Source organism: Agelaius phoeniceus, chromosome 4 (genome assembly GCF_051311805.1).
Source record: "Agelaius phoeniceus isolate bAgePho1 chromosome 4, bAgePho1.hap1, whole genome shotgun sequence".
In the NCBI taxonomy this organism is placed as follows: Eukaryota; Metazoa; Chordata; class Aves; order Passeriformes; family Icteridae; genus Agelaius; species Agelaius phoeniceus.
The window spans coordinates 16,655,419-16,668,603 of record NC_135268.1 but is presented as its reverse complement, the minus strand read 5'-3'; the positions used below and the strand labels follow the sequence as shown (position 1 = coordinate 16,668,603).

General features: G+C 37.3%; 1 protein-coding gene across 2 annotated transcripts in view; it reads right to left on the bottom strand.

Moving 5' to 3' along the window:
- Positions 1-13,185, bottom strand: part of TTC29 (tetratricopeptide repeat domain 29) — a 176,707-nt gene that overhangs the window by 41,927 nt on the left and 121,595 nt on the right. For both annotated transcript variants that reach the window (XM_077176589.1, XM_077176590.1), the window contains exons 8-10: positions 10,443-10,534; positions 4,991-5,114; positions 1,774-2,008 (exon numbers count right to left, since the gene is read on the bottom strand). In XM_077176589.1, coding sequence (XP_077032704.1) covers positions 1,774-2,008; positions 4,991-5,114; positions 10,443-10,534 — 451 coding nt within the window. The remainder of the gene's footprint in view (positions 1-1,773; positions 2,009-4,990; positions 5,115-10,442; positions 10,535-13,185) is intronic.

The window sequence follows — 13,185 nt, the reverse complement described above, 5'->3', positions numbered from 1 at the left end:
TAATGAGAAGAATGATATTGAACTGGAAGAGCTGCTAAATATGCAGTAGCCACAGGGTTCCTGGAGTGAACTGGAACTGAAATGAAAACCGCAATACTGAAAGTAACAGAGGGTAAACTAGGCAGAAATACAGAAGGAAGAGAATCTCAGCAGGCAAAACTTGTTTGTGGTACCATGCTTGCCAGGACATAAAGGGCTTTTCTAATCATACTCTGTTTATCCCTGAAGTACTGTTAAAGAGGAGCAGGATTCTTGAGCTTAAAGGGGCACATATAATTTCAGGATATAAATGAGTTTCACAATTGACTGGGAAAAGCCATGTATAAAAGTTGAACAGAAAACCCCTTTAGGTGCAAGAACTAAAATTCATATTGGAGATACAAAGTTCATTCTATGACTTTGAGGTTCCTGTGGGGGTTTTTTTGCTGTTGCCATTGTTGACTTTTGTTTGCCTCCTATTTTTATCAGCTACAGTTAGCGATCCTTATATGAAATGTATATAAAATTCTTTTATTAATTATTTTTCCGACCATCTCTGTTGGAATTCTTGGCATTTGCACTGCATGTCTAGACAGGAGACATACACCCAAATAACTATGACAGCCAACAAAATCTGTCAGTGTGCTAGATGTTCACTTATTGAGACACAAATCACAAATATAGGTATGTATAGCCATTGAAGAAGTGCTACCATTACTAGAACTTTAAACAGAATACTATCTAAGTACTATCTCTTCAGCTTCCAAATGAATGCCCTTGTTCCATAATTCTCAGCAGCTCCCAGTGTTGCCTCTGGCATCCTGGCTCCTGTTAAACTGCTAATATCTTCAATTATCGCTTATTTTATATACAAAATTCACCACAGAAATTATACTTAATTTTCCACTTCTGTGAGAGGATGAAATACACAAGAAAGCAGCAGCCAGGCAGTTCTTTGTCTTTAGCAGTAGGATAATTGAGGGAATAACAAAGTAACTCTGAAGCTCCATATTGTGACTGCCCCCCCAGTTGTCATTTATTTCCACTGCAGTCCAGATTCACACTCTTCACAGGAATGCAGAGCAGGAAGTTTTAAGGTAGAGTAGACATATACCTCCCCCTTCCTTAGTACAATACAGTTTACTACTATCAGTACTTGGAGATACTGCATAATTCAGTTTGTCTTGTATTAATGTATTGTACCAGGGGAAAAGAGCAAAGAAAATTTAACCCATGAAGAAAGAGGGCTAATCCACACAAAGTCCTCCTCTGCTCTTTCTGAGATAGGGAAACATAGTAAAGTAAGCAGACTTGCTTTTATTTTTTCCCTTTCTTTCTAATGTGAGGTACAAGGATACCAAAAATAAAGCAGTGTGTTTTTCCGGATTCAGAACTATGTCAAGCAGAAATTACGTCTCACTTTTAGTAACAGGGATCTTATTTTTGGATGCACTTGAAAAGTGTACTGCAAATGGAGATTATTATTATTATTTTCTTTAAAGATTAAAACAATTATGTTTTGACTAAAACATGTAACTGTGGTGTTCTGGCAAACAGCACTGAAAAAATGCAACTTACCATGCAGAGCAACTACTACTGTCCATTTCTCCCAGTTATATTGTATTTTAACCTGTTTAATTCAGCCTCTAAAACAAACGCACAAAGAGGTAAAGCCCAACCTCCGTTCCGTACAAGGATTAAACCTGGGAAATAATTTAATAAAACTCTACAAGAAAAATGACTTAAGTGTTGAGGACAATGCAGCACTAATGTGTTTCATAAGCACTGCCTTACCGGCTGGAAGAGGGTCACTGCACATGTCACTTCTGTTTTGCTTCCATGCCAGCAGGCACTGCAGGCTGAGCGGATCGGCTGCTGCTGCTACGTGGCTGTTGAACGGCACCATCAGCTGATGAGCCTTGGCAATGCCACAGTAGCTCTCTGTTTCAGCCACCAAGGGCAGATTGTTCAAAGCTCTCGCTGCCTCAGAGGCCTGACTGAAATATTCCAGAGCTTGGTTATAGTTCCCCTAGTAAAGAAGAGAGAAAAAAAGAAAATAATGTTAAAAGCTACTTGTAGTCACCCTTATTTTATTTTGACATCAGAGCCTTCTCCTCTGCCACCTCAGAGATGTGGCAGCCCACAGAGTGACTCATGGCAGGGCATTAAAGAAATCACTCTCCCTTGCTGTTTTCTAACCTCTAAAATACAGGTAACATGGTTCACATATTTGAATTGAATAGTTTTTTGGTTATTTCTGTAGAATTTTGAGCATACAAATTCAAGTATATCAACGCTAAGTATTAATACAGATTGCAGCCAGGCTGTTTAGAAATTATTGTTCCCCTGCATTCAACATATCTGTGGGAGAAAAGGTCCTAATTTCTGGTAGTATTAAATCTTAAAGAATAAATCCTAGAAATGGAAAAAAAAGGGGATAATGAAGTGATAGACTTAAATAACAGAAAAAACCAGAAATTTAAATTTGCTCATTTATGGGGGAAGAAAGGGGTATACAAACACTAGGGATATTCCTAATCACAAAAAAGAAAAAGTAGGAGAAATGTAGCCCAATTGTTGCTGAATTGAAAACTCAAATCATTTATCTCTCTATCCTACCATTGGCATGGAATTCTGCTGCTCTGATAGCAGAAACTTCCTGAATGAAAACCTTTTCAGAGCTGTTTTATCCTTTCACTCTCACCTTGATTTAATAAAATTGAAATTCTCTTCTGTATGGACACTGGGAGGTGAGACTCCAACTGGTACCTGTTTCACTTGATATCACTTTTTGGGATGAAAACTCCTATAACTGCTAAAATGTGCTTATGATTAAAAAAGAAAAAAAAGAGTAATAGCAATTCTGGTAGTCTTTCAGCTTTGTTTAATACAGCAGAAGAGCAGAATTAGGCCCATGAGGACACAACAATGAATAAAGAATGATAAGCTGTAATATAATAAAAAGCAGAAACACCTACTTACCATACTCATGAGAACTATAGCAGGTTAAGTGATGCAATTAGTGAGAGGAATGTAGCAAATCAGACTAAGAAACTCAGAAAAAATGAAATGAGAAATGACAGAATTATCATGCAAACTTCAGAGTGTACATATTAAGTAAGCAACCTGCTTACTGAACTGGGGGAAATGAGAGCTACTACTCCTGCATAACACAAACCCAGGCATGTTAGGAAACAAGAAACATCTGGGTAAAACAATTGTGACTAGAAAGCAAACTGTGCGTACAGCATTAAACAAAGACAGTGCTGGTGAGGGAATAGCGAAATGAGAGAACTGGAAAGATACAGTAACAGTATGGACAGAGCAAAGTGAATTTGGTCAAAGCGATTTGTGTTGGGAAGAACAGGAAGAGTTATATCCCAGGTTTACTAAGGGTCCCCATGATAAATCTGGATATAAACAGAAATATCTTTAATTTGATGGACAGTACTTCTGCAAATTTTATCACTGGGGGATGTACAGAGTTGAATAAGAAGACCCTAATAATGATTTAGAGAATACTGGCGATGACAGCTGACACCAGCAGGCAGTGATCCAAAAGAGGAAATGTTACTTCACACTCCATTTTGATAAACACTGCTGACCTTGCAGAAAAAAATTATATAGAAAACAGGAAATTGCAAACTTCAAGATTTTTAAATTTATGTTTAAACTAAATATTTTATATACATTGATATGATTAAGTTACTGCAGTTGTGCCCTTCTACACCACCGCCTCAGCTCAAGGCAGAAAATTCTGAATTGAGAAAGATAATTTGAAGAATAATAAAATAGAGATTAGTTATTAAAATACAAGTTCTATTGAATTGATTATTAGCAATGGTGGAAGAAGGAATGACATACAGAAGTAGTTAAACAGAATCTATTTAATTATTTTTCAGATTTGGAGGAGAATAATTCAGCACAGTGTCATATGACCCTTCTAAGTTTCAGACCCATTTTACAGTTACTTCATCAAGTTGTCAAAGACCATAAAACTTAGTTTTCAATGGGAAATTCAGCATTTATATTAAGAACACATGTAAACAGAAAACTCTCAGGCCAATTTAGAGATTATAGAGTAAAAAAATTTCTACTGCTTATGAAATAAAACCAGGACAAACAGGACAGCAATTTTGGTAGTGGGAGTTCTCTGTAAGAGGAACCCAGGAAACAAAAAAAAGGGTACTTAGGGATAGTGTAAGTGAAAAGGGGAAAGTACTCTGTTCAATATATTACACACAGAACTGATGACAAAAAATACGCAACAGAAGATAGAAGGGGTATTTCTAGTTTTATTTTATTTGTAGTGGAACTGTTTCCAAAGTTCCATATTAGACAGCATACAGAACAAATTCCTTTTATTACTTATTGTATCTAAATAATTTTGTGTAGCAATTCAGCTCTAAAATAGGTGTTAAAGCACGAATCTTTCACTTTTTCAGCACTGTCTTTAACCCTTTGATTTCAAAACCCAAGTGTCACTGGAGTGCAAGTGGAGACAAGAGGAAGTCCTTCCATTGCTAACAGACCTTTGACAAACTACTTGCTGCTAGAACCCATTTAATAAATTTGGCTGAGAGAATGTAGAGAAGAAATGTAGCTAAGATTATAAACAGCCCATTAGTATGCAATGCAGTATACATTCATGTACAGTGCAATAAAATTTCATTTGCATTAACTGATGATTCTTTGTAGGCATATATGGCCCCAATGGTGATCTGGATGTGGATTTTTCACAACATGTAAAGTTTGTCCTGATCTGAATTTGGAATTTTTTATTCATCTATTTTAGAACAAAACTCTCTGTGTTAAATATGATGTGAATTTTTCACCTTTCTCAGAAAATTAAGGCACATTTCATTTAGTCTACACAGTGACTTCTCCCTGGGTAACTCCTGCAAGATGCAACACCTGGATTAAATCCTCATGTGTCATCTCCTAGGCAAAACCAGATTTTACCAAGAAGTAAATCAAGTTGTTTGAGATCATTACTACAAACAGTACTTACTCTTTCATTGTGAACTTTTCCAAGTAGGACATTTGCATCCACCAGGCTTTGGCTTAGATTAGCACTCTCAGCATCCTTCATAAACTCTCCCAAGTACTTCACAGCCTCACTTGATTTTCCCTGACTGAAGCAAAGGACAGGGACAAAATGAAATATTTACTCAGATGGCTTCTTCAAATGCTGAAGATCTGCCCCCTTGTTCTGAAGAAACTTTACTTTGTGATGACTCATCCATGACTGGATTTTATTTCCAAATGGCCTCCAGCACTACCTGTGCTGAGCCCAGTGAGACTACTTCATACAGAATGTCTGAGGGCAAAACTGGATCCTTTCAGCAAAATAGAGCAAAACTTTCTTTCAGAATATTGTGCCTTATTTTAAGGCCATGAATAAAAACATAGGTGGATGATTTAAGAGGGCTTTTGGACTTTCCATTATTTTATTTTTTCTTTCTACTGAGCTGCTGATAATATTTTCAATTGAGCTGGACCTCACATCCTGACAAAATAGGGGAAGGAGGTATGAAGGTTTTTTTCAGTCATTCAGAGCTGCTCTAGAACCTGGTGGTGCAGCAGTGGCTCCATAGAAGTGCTGTATCTCAGTTCTGGGCTGACAGCCTTTCCCTGAACACAACACTGCCCTTTGGCTGGCTGGATCAAAGGTGCCCAGGGTCACACAGGCAAACCTATAAACCATGGATTGCGGGTGCCACCCCCAAATCCCAGTGAGCTCAGAGCAACCTGAGGTCACAGCTGCATCTAACTTGAAAATTGGCTAACATACTTTGACAATAACATTTGCAGATTTCCTTTTTTTTTTTTTTAATAAAGCCGGTCATATTAACAATATAAGACCTCAGCAGTGTGATTGCAAGATATAAGACAGACATCTGAGCTTGCTTGTGAATAAGGCTTGGTGCCCTTTTTCCCTTTAAGGCTGGAGTGTTATTCCAGCTGACCTCAATATTAGCCATGAACTTGAGTCACTAATGTAGGAGTGTAGCATGCTAAATGTCAAGGCACCAAGACAGAAAATCCAGTCTTAATTAAGAGATTCACAAAAATAGGAGTTTCTGTAAGCAATAAAGAATTGTGATTTATTTTCTCACTATCTTAAACTACCTTCAAGTTATATTCCTGCAGTAAATGATGGCCTGGCATTTATTTACAGTACAGTTTTTATTATAAACTATATTAGGGATATGTGCTTTCAAAATCTGGCAGAACTCTGAACTCTCTTTTATGCTGTTGGAGTAATTATAACAGCCTACCATGAAACAGGAAACGTAGCAAAGCTTAACTGCAAATTTAAAATATTGCAGTGATTATCTGTATGTGACTAAGAGGGTAAGATTACTACAAAAGGATGCTAAATCACTGCAAACTAACATTCTTGAAATGCTCAAGTATATGCTACTGTAAAGCTTAGAGGTCAATTAGCAGACTTAGATTTACTAAACTTTCCTAAGTTAAGTATTTTATTACCATGAGAATACAAAACATACTGGACTGTAAACATTTACCAAATGTCAAAAGGCTTCTAAATTTTAGAATTAGAAACACATATTTTTTTAACCTTTTTTCTTTTTCCAAAGAAAAGAAAATCAAATGCTTCCCTAAAGAAATACAGCATATGATTTATATAAGTTAAAGGACAAGGTTAAAGTGTTAGACAAATATTAATTCCAGTTTTTCTAGTTTTCTATATGCAGTGCACAGGTGCAACTTGAAGAGCATATTATATGGTATAATCATTAAATCCATTCAACCAGACCTTTGAGAGTTAAAAACATATATTCTGAGGAAAAGGACTCCTTGGTCCAAGGAATGAGAATGAAACAGTGCAGAATATTTGTGTATCAAGGTGATTCCAGTTTCCAATTGGGAAAACAGGACTGTTAACACCCACATCCCCTGACAACTGTCCAATTATGTATATCACACTTGGCCTACTGTTTGCAGTAGAAGTAATCAATAAAGGATGTGGTTGAGTGAACATAGATTTTGGTTGAACCAATGCATGAAAACTTAATCATTTACTCAGAGTGGAGAAATCAAATAGAGCAGAGATGAAACAGCCACTAAGGGGTTTGTTGATTGTACCACCAAGTTTGTGGGCTAGAGGCTGAAAGTAATAAAGCAAATGGAATCAGTGACAGGAGAAAATGTAAAAAGGTTTTCTTAATTTCATGAATTAATAGAAATGTTTTGATGTATTTTTGGCCATTTTTTACTTTTCACATCAAAACTTCTGTTCCACATATAGAAAATATGAAAATTGCTAGGGCATATAACCTCTTTGAGGAAAACAGGAATCAATTTGATACATATCAGAAAGATATTTCTCACTGTTAGGACTTCACTTATACCAGCTAGAAATCAGTTGGAACAGTTCAACAATTTTTCAAAGGAAGTACTTTTAAAAGCACTAGAGCTTGAGATATTTAAACTATGCTAGAAGGATTACTGAAACACTTTATCCTGCACAAGACCTGATAACATGATAAACAGATCTTTCCTACTCAAAGGGCTAATATTTTATAGTTCCTTCAAAATCTACATGTTATTTTATACAGCCATACACTTTCTATCTCCTTAGACATCACCTTCCTAAATGCATAAAATGCAATTTCCTAAAGATATAGTCATTCATGATCCCACAGAACAGTTATGATGACTTCAGCAGAAGAGATTACACATCTACAGCAGCTCATTTTCCAGTTTCATGCTAAAATGCCCTATGAGATTTTTACCCCTATTAGACTTTTATGAAAATATGCACCTTTTATAGGATTGCTCATGTGATGGAATTGGATGTATAAATCATGTGTCCACAAGAAGTCATTACCATGGTGGACACTGGCAGAATAAGTCAAGAACATGATGCTATTATGTCAGATTCTTTCCCCTGGAAAATGACATGACTAAATGCACATGATAAAGATTTTCAGTTTCCCATAGTCTGCATCATCTGCAGCAAAGATTGCAAAAAATATTCCACAGCCATAGACAGGTTCTGAGCCATTCAGGAGGGCTCAGGCACTTTCTCCAATCTGTCACGAGGAAATAAGTGCAAATTCTCACAGACATTATGGTTGTAATGCATTATTTTTGGGAAACAGTCATCTTCCTGTGAAGATGTTATCCATCAAATTTAAAATTATTTACACAAATCTAGCCTAGATCAAGTAACAATACAAGTAAAGGAAGGTTGAACAAGCTGAATATGGGGATTCTGTTACCAGCAGTAATTTTTGATGCATTTATCCAAAGTGTTCTGTGTCCAGCTCTGGCATCCTCAGCACAGAATGGATATGGACCTGTTGGAGTGGATACAGAGGAGACCACCAAGATGCTCAGAGGGCTGGAGCACCTCTCCTATGAAGATAGGCTGAGAGAGCTGGGGTTGTACAGCCTGGGGAAGTCGCCAGGGAGACCTTACAGCTCCAATGTGAGCTTATAATAAAGACAGAGACAAATTGTTGAGCACAAGTTGGGCCTGCTGCAACAGGGCAAGGGCTCTAAACTAAAGGAGGGTCGATTTAGATTAGATGTATGGAAGAAATGTTTTACAATGAGAGTGGCAAAACACTGGAACAGGTTCCCCAGAGAGGTGGTTGGTGCCCCATCCCTGGAAATGAATATTCAAGGCCAGCCAGGATGGGGCTTTGAGCAACTTGATCTAGTTGAAGATGTCCTTACTCACTGCAGGGGGTGGCCCAGCTGACCTGTAAAGATCCCTTCCAACCCAAACTATTTTATGATTCTATCACTCTATGATTCATAGGTGCCCAGACTTTTCCACGTGTAAGTTTCTTGAACAACTGAAAGTTGCTGAGAACCATTGTGACATTTGACAGGGTTGAACAGTTAATGCCTATCACATACCCAAAGCTCTTCAGAGCAGATATATATGGAAGGTGTTTAATTTAATTAAATGCTCTCATGGCATAACTACCAGATGGGTTTTATAAAAAGTAAAACAACAGCCATTTTTCAGAGAAAGGGTTTAGGGTTGGGTCTTCACCAAGAAGACTCAATCTATTCTCTAATCTATTCTTCAACAGATTAAATCCCTGATCCCACACATGAGATTGAACTACTCCTTCACCTAAATTAATCAGAATATTCCTCTTCCAGGAGAATGCCTTAAATACTAAACTGTGGAGTCTTACTGCTCTTAGTATCTGCTCCCACTGCTCCTCATCTCCTGTTTTCCTTCTTTTTCAAATTGCAACAACTGGTAACAGTGGGACTGTCCATTTCTGGATAGTTAAAGAATGCTCCCAGAAGGAGTGGAATACAGATTTGATACGGGAGAAAATCACTAGCCATTCCGTCTTTAGGTCTGCTTTTAAGAAAAGAATTGCATTGGCATGATCTTTCAGATGAAGGGTTTAGCAAACTAATTTCATAAAGATCTTGAAATCTGAAACTTCTGAGTAAATAAATGCATGTGCCCTCATTCCAGAATGCCTAAATCACAGAAAGGAAATTAACACGGTTTTAAAACTGGGACCTGGTATTCTTAGTCTGTTCTGTGTCTTTTTGAATATCTTTTCCCATGTCCTTATTTAGGATGCTCAGAATACATGTAGACATGAATTATGCATCAGAGAGCTGAAGAAGACTGTGGTTGTGGCTGATCCCTACGTGCTTGGATAAGGCCAGGAGACAAGGGATCTGACTCCAAGAGGAGAATTTGCTCTGCACAGTGATATGAACAAGGTGACAGGTCCCTCTCCATAAACAATTGCCAAGCTCTATCATGCATCATATGCACTGAGGTCTTCAAACATAGGATAAGTCAAGAATAAGCTGCAACCTTCACTTTAATCTCTTTTTTCCCTATCTCATATGATCATTTCATTAGGCAACTTTATGTCAAAATTATTTGTACCTGAACTAATTCACCTGGAGGAAGATTTCAATGCCAGATGCTGAAATGAAAATATTGAACGCGAGCATCATAGCTGCAAAAAATTTGTACCTAGTTACACATGCACAAACCAGAAATGCCTCCACAGAAGAAGTGAGTGCAATAAATGGAAACTTACAGCTCAGAAAATATTACACTGAGACACCTACTGGAGCTTGCTACGTTCTTCCAGATTTTCTTGCTTTCTTAACCTGGAAAATAGGTCTGCATTTCTATTTTCCAGTAAGGTAAGGTCCCCCACAAACCAAAAAAACCCCAACACTTAAAAAGCCCTCAAAACGTGGAAGAAAAAGGACATGTTATAGTTTACAGGCAAAGAAAAACTAGAACCTTACACTTTAAAAAATGTGTAACAGTTTAAAATAACTTTCGATGAAAGGGTCACTTACTGCAAAAAGGGCACTGCTTAAAATTTAAGCAGTCAGTAATGGAAAGCGACAGACCTCTAACAATTTAAGTCTTTCACAGCTGAGTGAATCTGCACTGACAGTCAGACAAGGATGTGCTAACCTACCTTGCCAGGATCTTGGCTACAGCTGCATATGCTCTGCCCAGGCCAGCAGAATCACAAAGGCTTGTGAAGATTTCTACAGAGGTGTTCAAAACCTGTGAAACAGGAAGATAAAAACAGTAAATACCCCAATAGGAATTTCCACTTTTTCTTCCCCTCCTAATCTCTCTGCCCACACAGAACACAAAATTAAAGCTTTCCCACTTCTACAACTGTTCTCTAATTAGCCATGATGGGACTAGGGTTTTGATCATTATTTATAGTTGTTTGAAACTACTCAATAATTTCAAATCAAAAAAATGTAACTTGCAATTAAATCTCTGTATTTTGGCAATTTGCAGAAAACCAAAGAAGTACTCCCTAATTTGCAGTATAAACTTCCTTATCCATAATTTAAAAGATTTTAAGAGCCTGTGTTTTTATGAGTTTCTGATAATCAATAACTTAAGATGGTGTCCTTCGCATCCATGCTGTTTTAAAATATGCTGAAATACAACTCAGTATTATTTTTGTTTCTCTAATTTGTCACAACTTATCTTAGTACAATTCAGATGCCCCAAAACGGAATAAATTACATGTTATATGTTTAATCTATATTGGCTTAAAGTACTGTAGATAATGCTGCTATTTTTCTGATTAATTATTCACACATGAGAATTTTTTTAACATTAGCTTGGAATCTACTCTATTATTACGAACCCTGCCATAACTGAAGGCTTACAGCTGCTGCATAAAATCATATGATCTTAATTTAATTTAACACTGACATCACCTGTATTGCAGAATTCCTCTTTTCATCCATTTTTTTCCAATGGCGATGACAGGAGAGTGCATATAAAATTAAATCTTATTCTTTCATCCCTCCTCTTTGTTGCTTGACCCAATCTATTACACACATGAGAAAACAGGAAATCTCCAAAGACTCTCTATGGAAATCCTTTTTGCACATTTCCAAGAAAGGAATAGTGAATGTCATTTACCAGTTCTGAAGGAGGACGGGAGATGCCCAGGGACATATGACAGTATCCTGCATGCCCCAGGATGCCTATTTATATTGAGGTAAAAGACTGGGCATTTTCTACTCAGAGCACACCCCTGTCACTGGCAAAGTGCACGGTTCAAGAGAAGACAACCTGTCTGTGCTAATGCTGTGGGTGACACCATTTCCATTGCTGTTTCCACCACTCAGATTTCCTAGTTCTTGAAAGAGTTTTACTACATGCAGCAGCATCCCTGGACATGGCTTTTATTCTTTAGCTACACAAACTCTGTGTGCACCAAAAGTAGCATTTATTTATGTGCACTGCCTTATTTATCATCCCTCAAGTACTTTCTTATCGTAGTGTTCTAATGTTGCATCCTATCCTTGCAGGTCACTGCCAATTGAGTTATCAATGCATTAGGTGTGACAGAAAGAGTACAAAGGCACCTCAGTTAGGAAGTTGTCACATCAGCTCAAAAGCCTCCCTAAACTGAATACATACATGATGTTGTCAGTGCCTGCAGTACATCTTTCTAATAATCCAGGATGGTAGCAGAAACACACAGGTGTGTCTGAGAAATAATTCCTGGTATTGCATTTAACTCAGGGGACCTACAGCATTTGTTGTAATAATTGTGCCCATATTAGAAAACCTGCTATTAGAGTGTCAGGAGGTGTCACCAATGTTATGTGCTGGGCTGAAACAGTTCCTACTTTAAACTGGCCTCTACAATATTAAACTTGGATACAGGGCCTGCAGTCATTACTATCTGGCACAGAAAGGTTACTTAGAAACCTAAGGCTTTGGCTACTTTACATTTTTTTTCTATTAAAGACATCAAAAAGCCTGAAAAGTACAGATAAACCCAAGGAAAAATTATACAAAGCATATAGCTGAAGTAAAAAGTTGGTTCATTGCATTGCTGCAACAGCTGCAAGAAAGAAGGAAGTAAATAAATAAAGCCGCTCATTCATATTGATGAAAAGTGCTCATTTTGGTCCCAGGTTACTACTACTCTACACAAATCAGATACTTCATTCTAAATAATGAGGAAATAAAATTAATTAAATCACTTCCATGAAAGGGAGGTAATTGATAAATTACCATAAAAAATGTACTCTTTATGTCTATATTTCAAATTACTCCTCCAGCTTCAGGTAACAGATGGGGACATAGAAAGGGACACAGCAGCTTGATGGAAAGGAGCTGTGCATCCCTGGATGCCAAAACTGCCCAGTATCCATTTATGTGAAAGAAGTGAAGAGTGTTCTTCCCTTCTGTGATGTATGCCCAACCTTCAACACTCAGGATAGAAACATTTCAGGCCAGAAACATTTCAGGATAGAAAAAGAGAAACAGATAGAACAGGTTAAAATGATGGTTAAACACATAAGCATTACAGGATTTCACCCAGAGTCTCTTGAAATTACAGCACATTTTAAATTTTCATTTAGAACAAGAAAATGATAAAGTTTACATGCCGGAAAATCAAGTGGAATCAACATAGTGATTCTGCCTGTTGATCAACACAGTGCCTGCCAGAATCTGTAAAAAACCAACAAATGAGCATGAAAACTTTCCTGATTATTTTTATGGGATAGGATCCATCTAACTGGCTTCCTGTGGACACCACATAGGAAAAGACATACATGAGGCAGAGAGTATTGAGTGGGCAGGGCTCTGCCAGTCATCTATCAGTTCTTTGGGAAGTGGATAAATATTGGGAACACTGGTTACCATTTGGATCTAATGGAATTTATAGG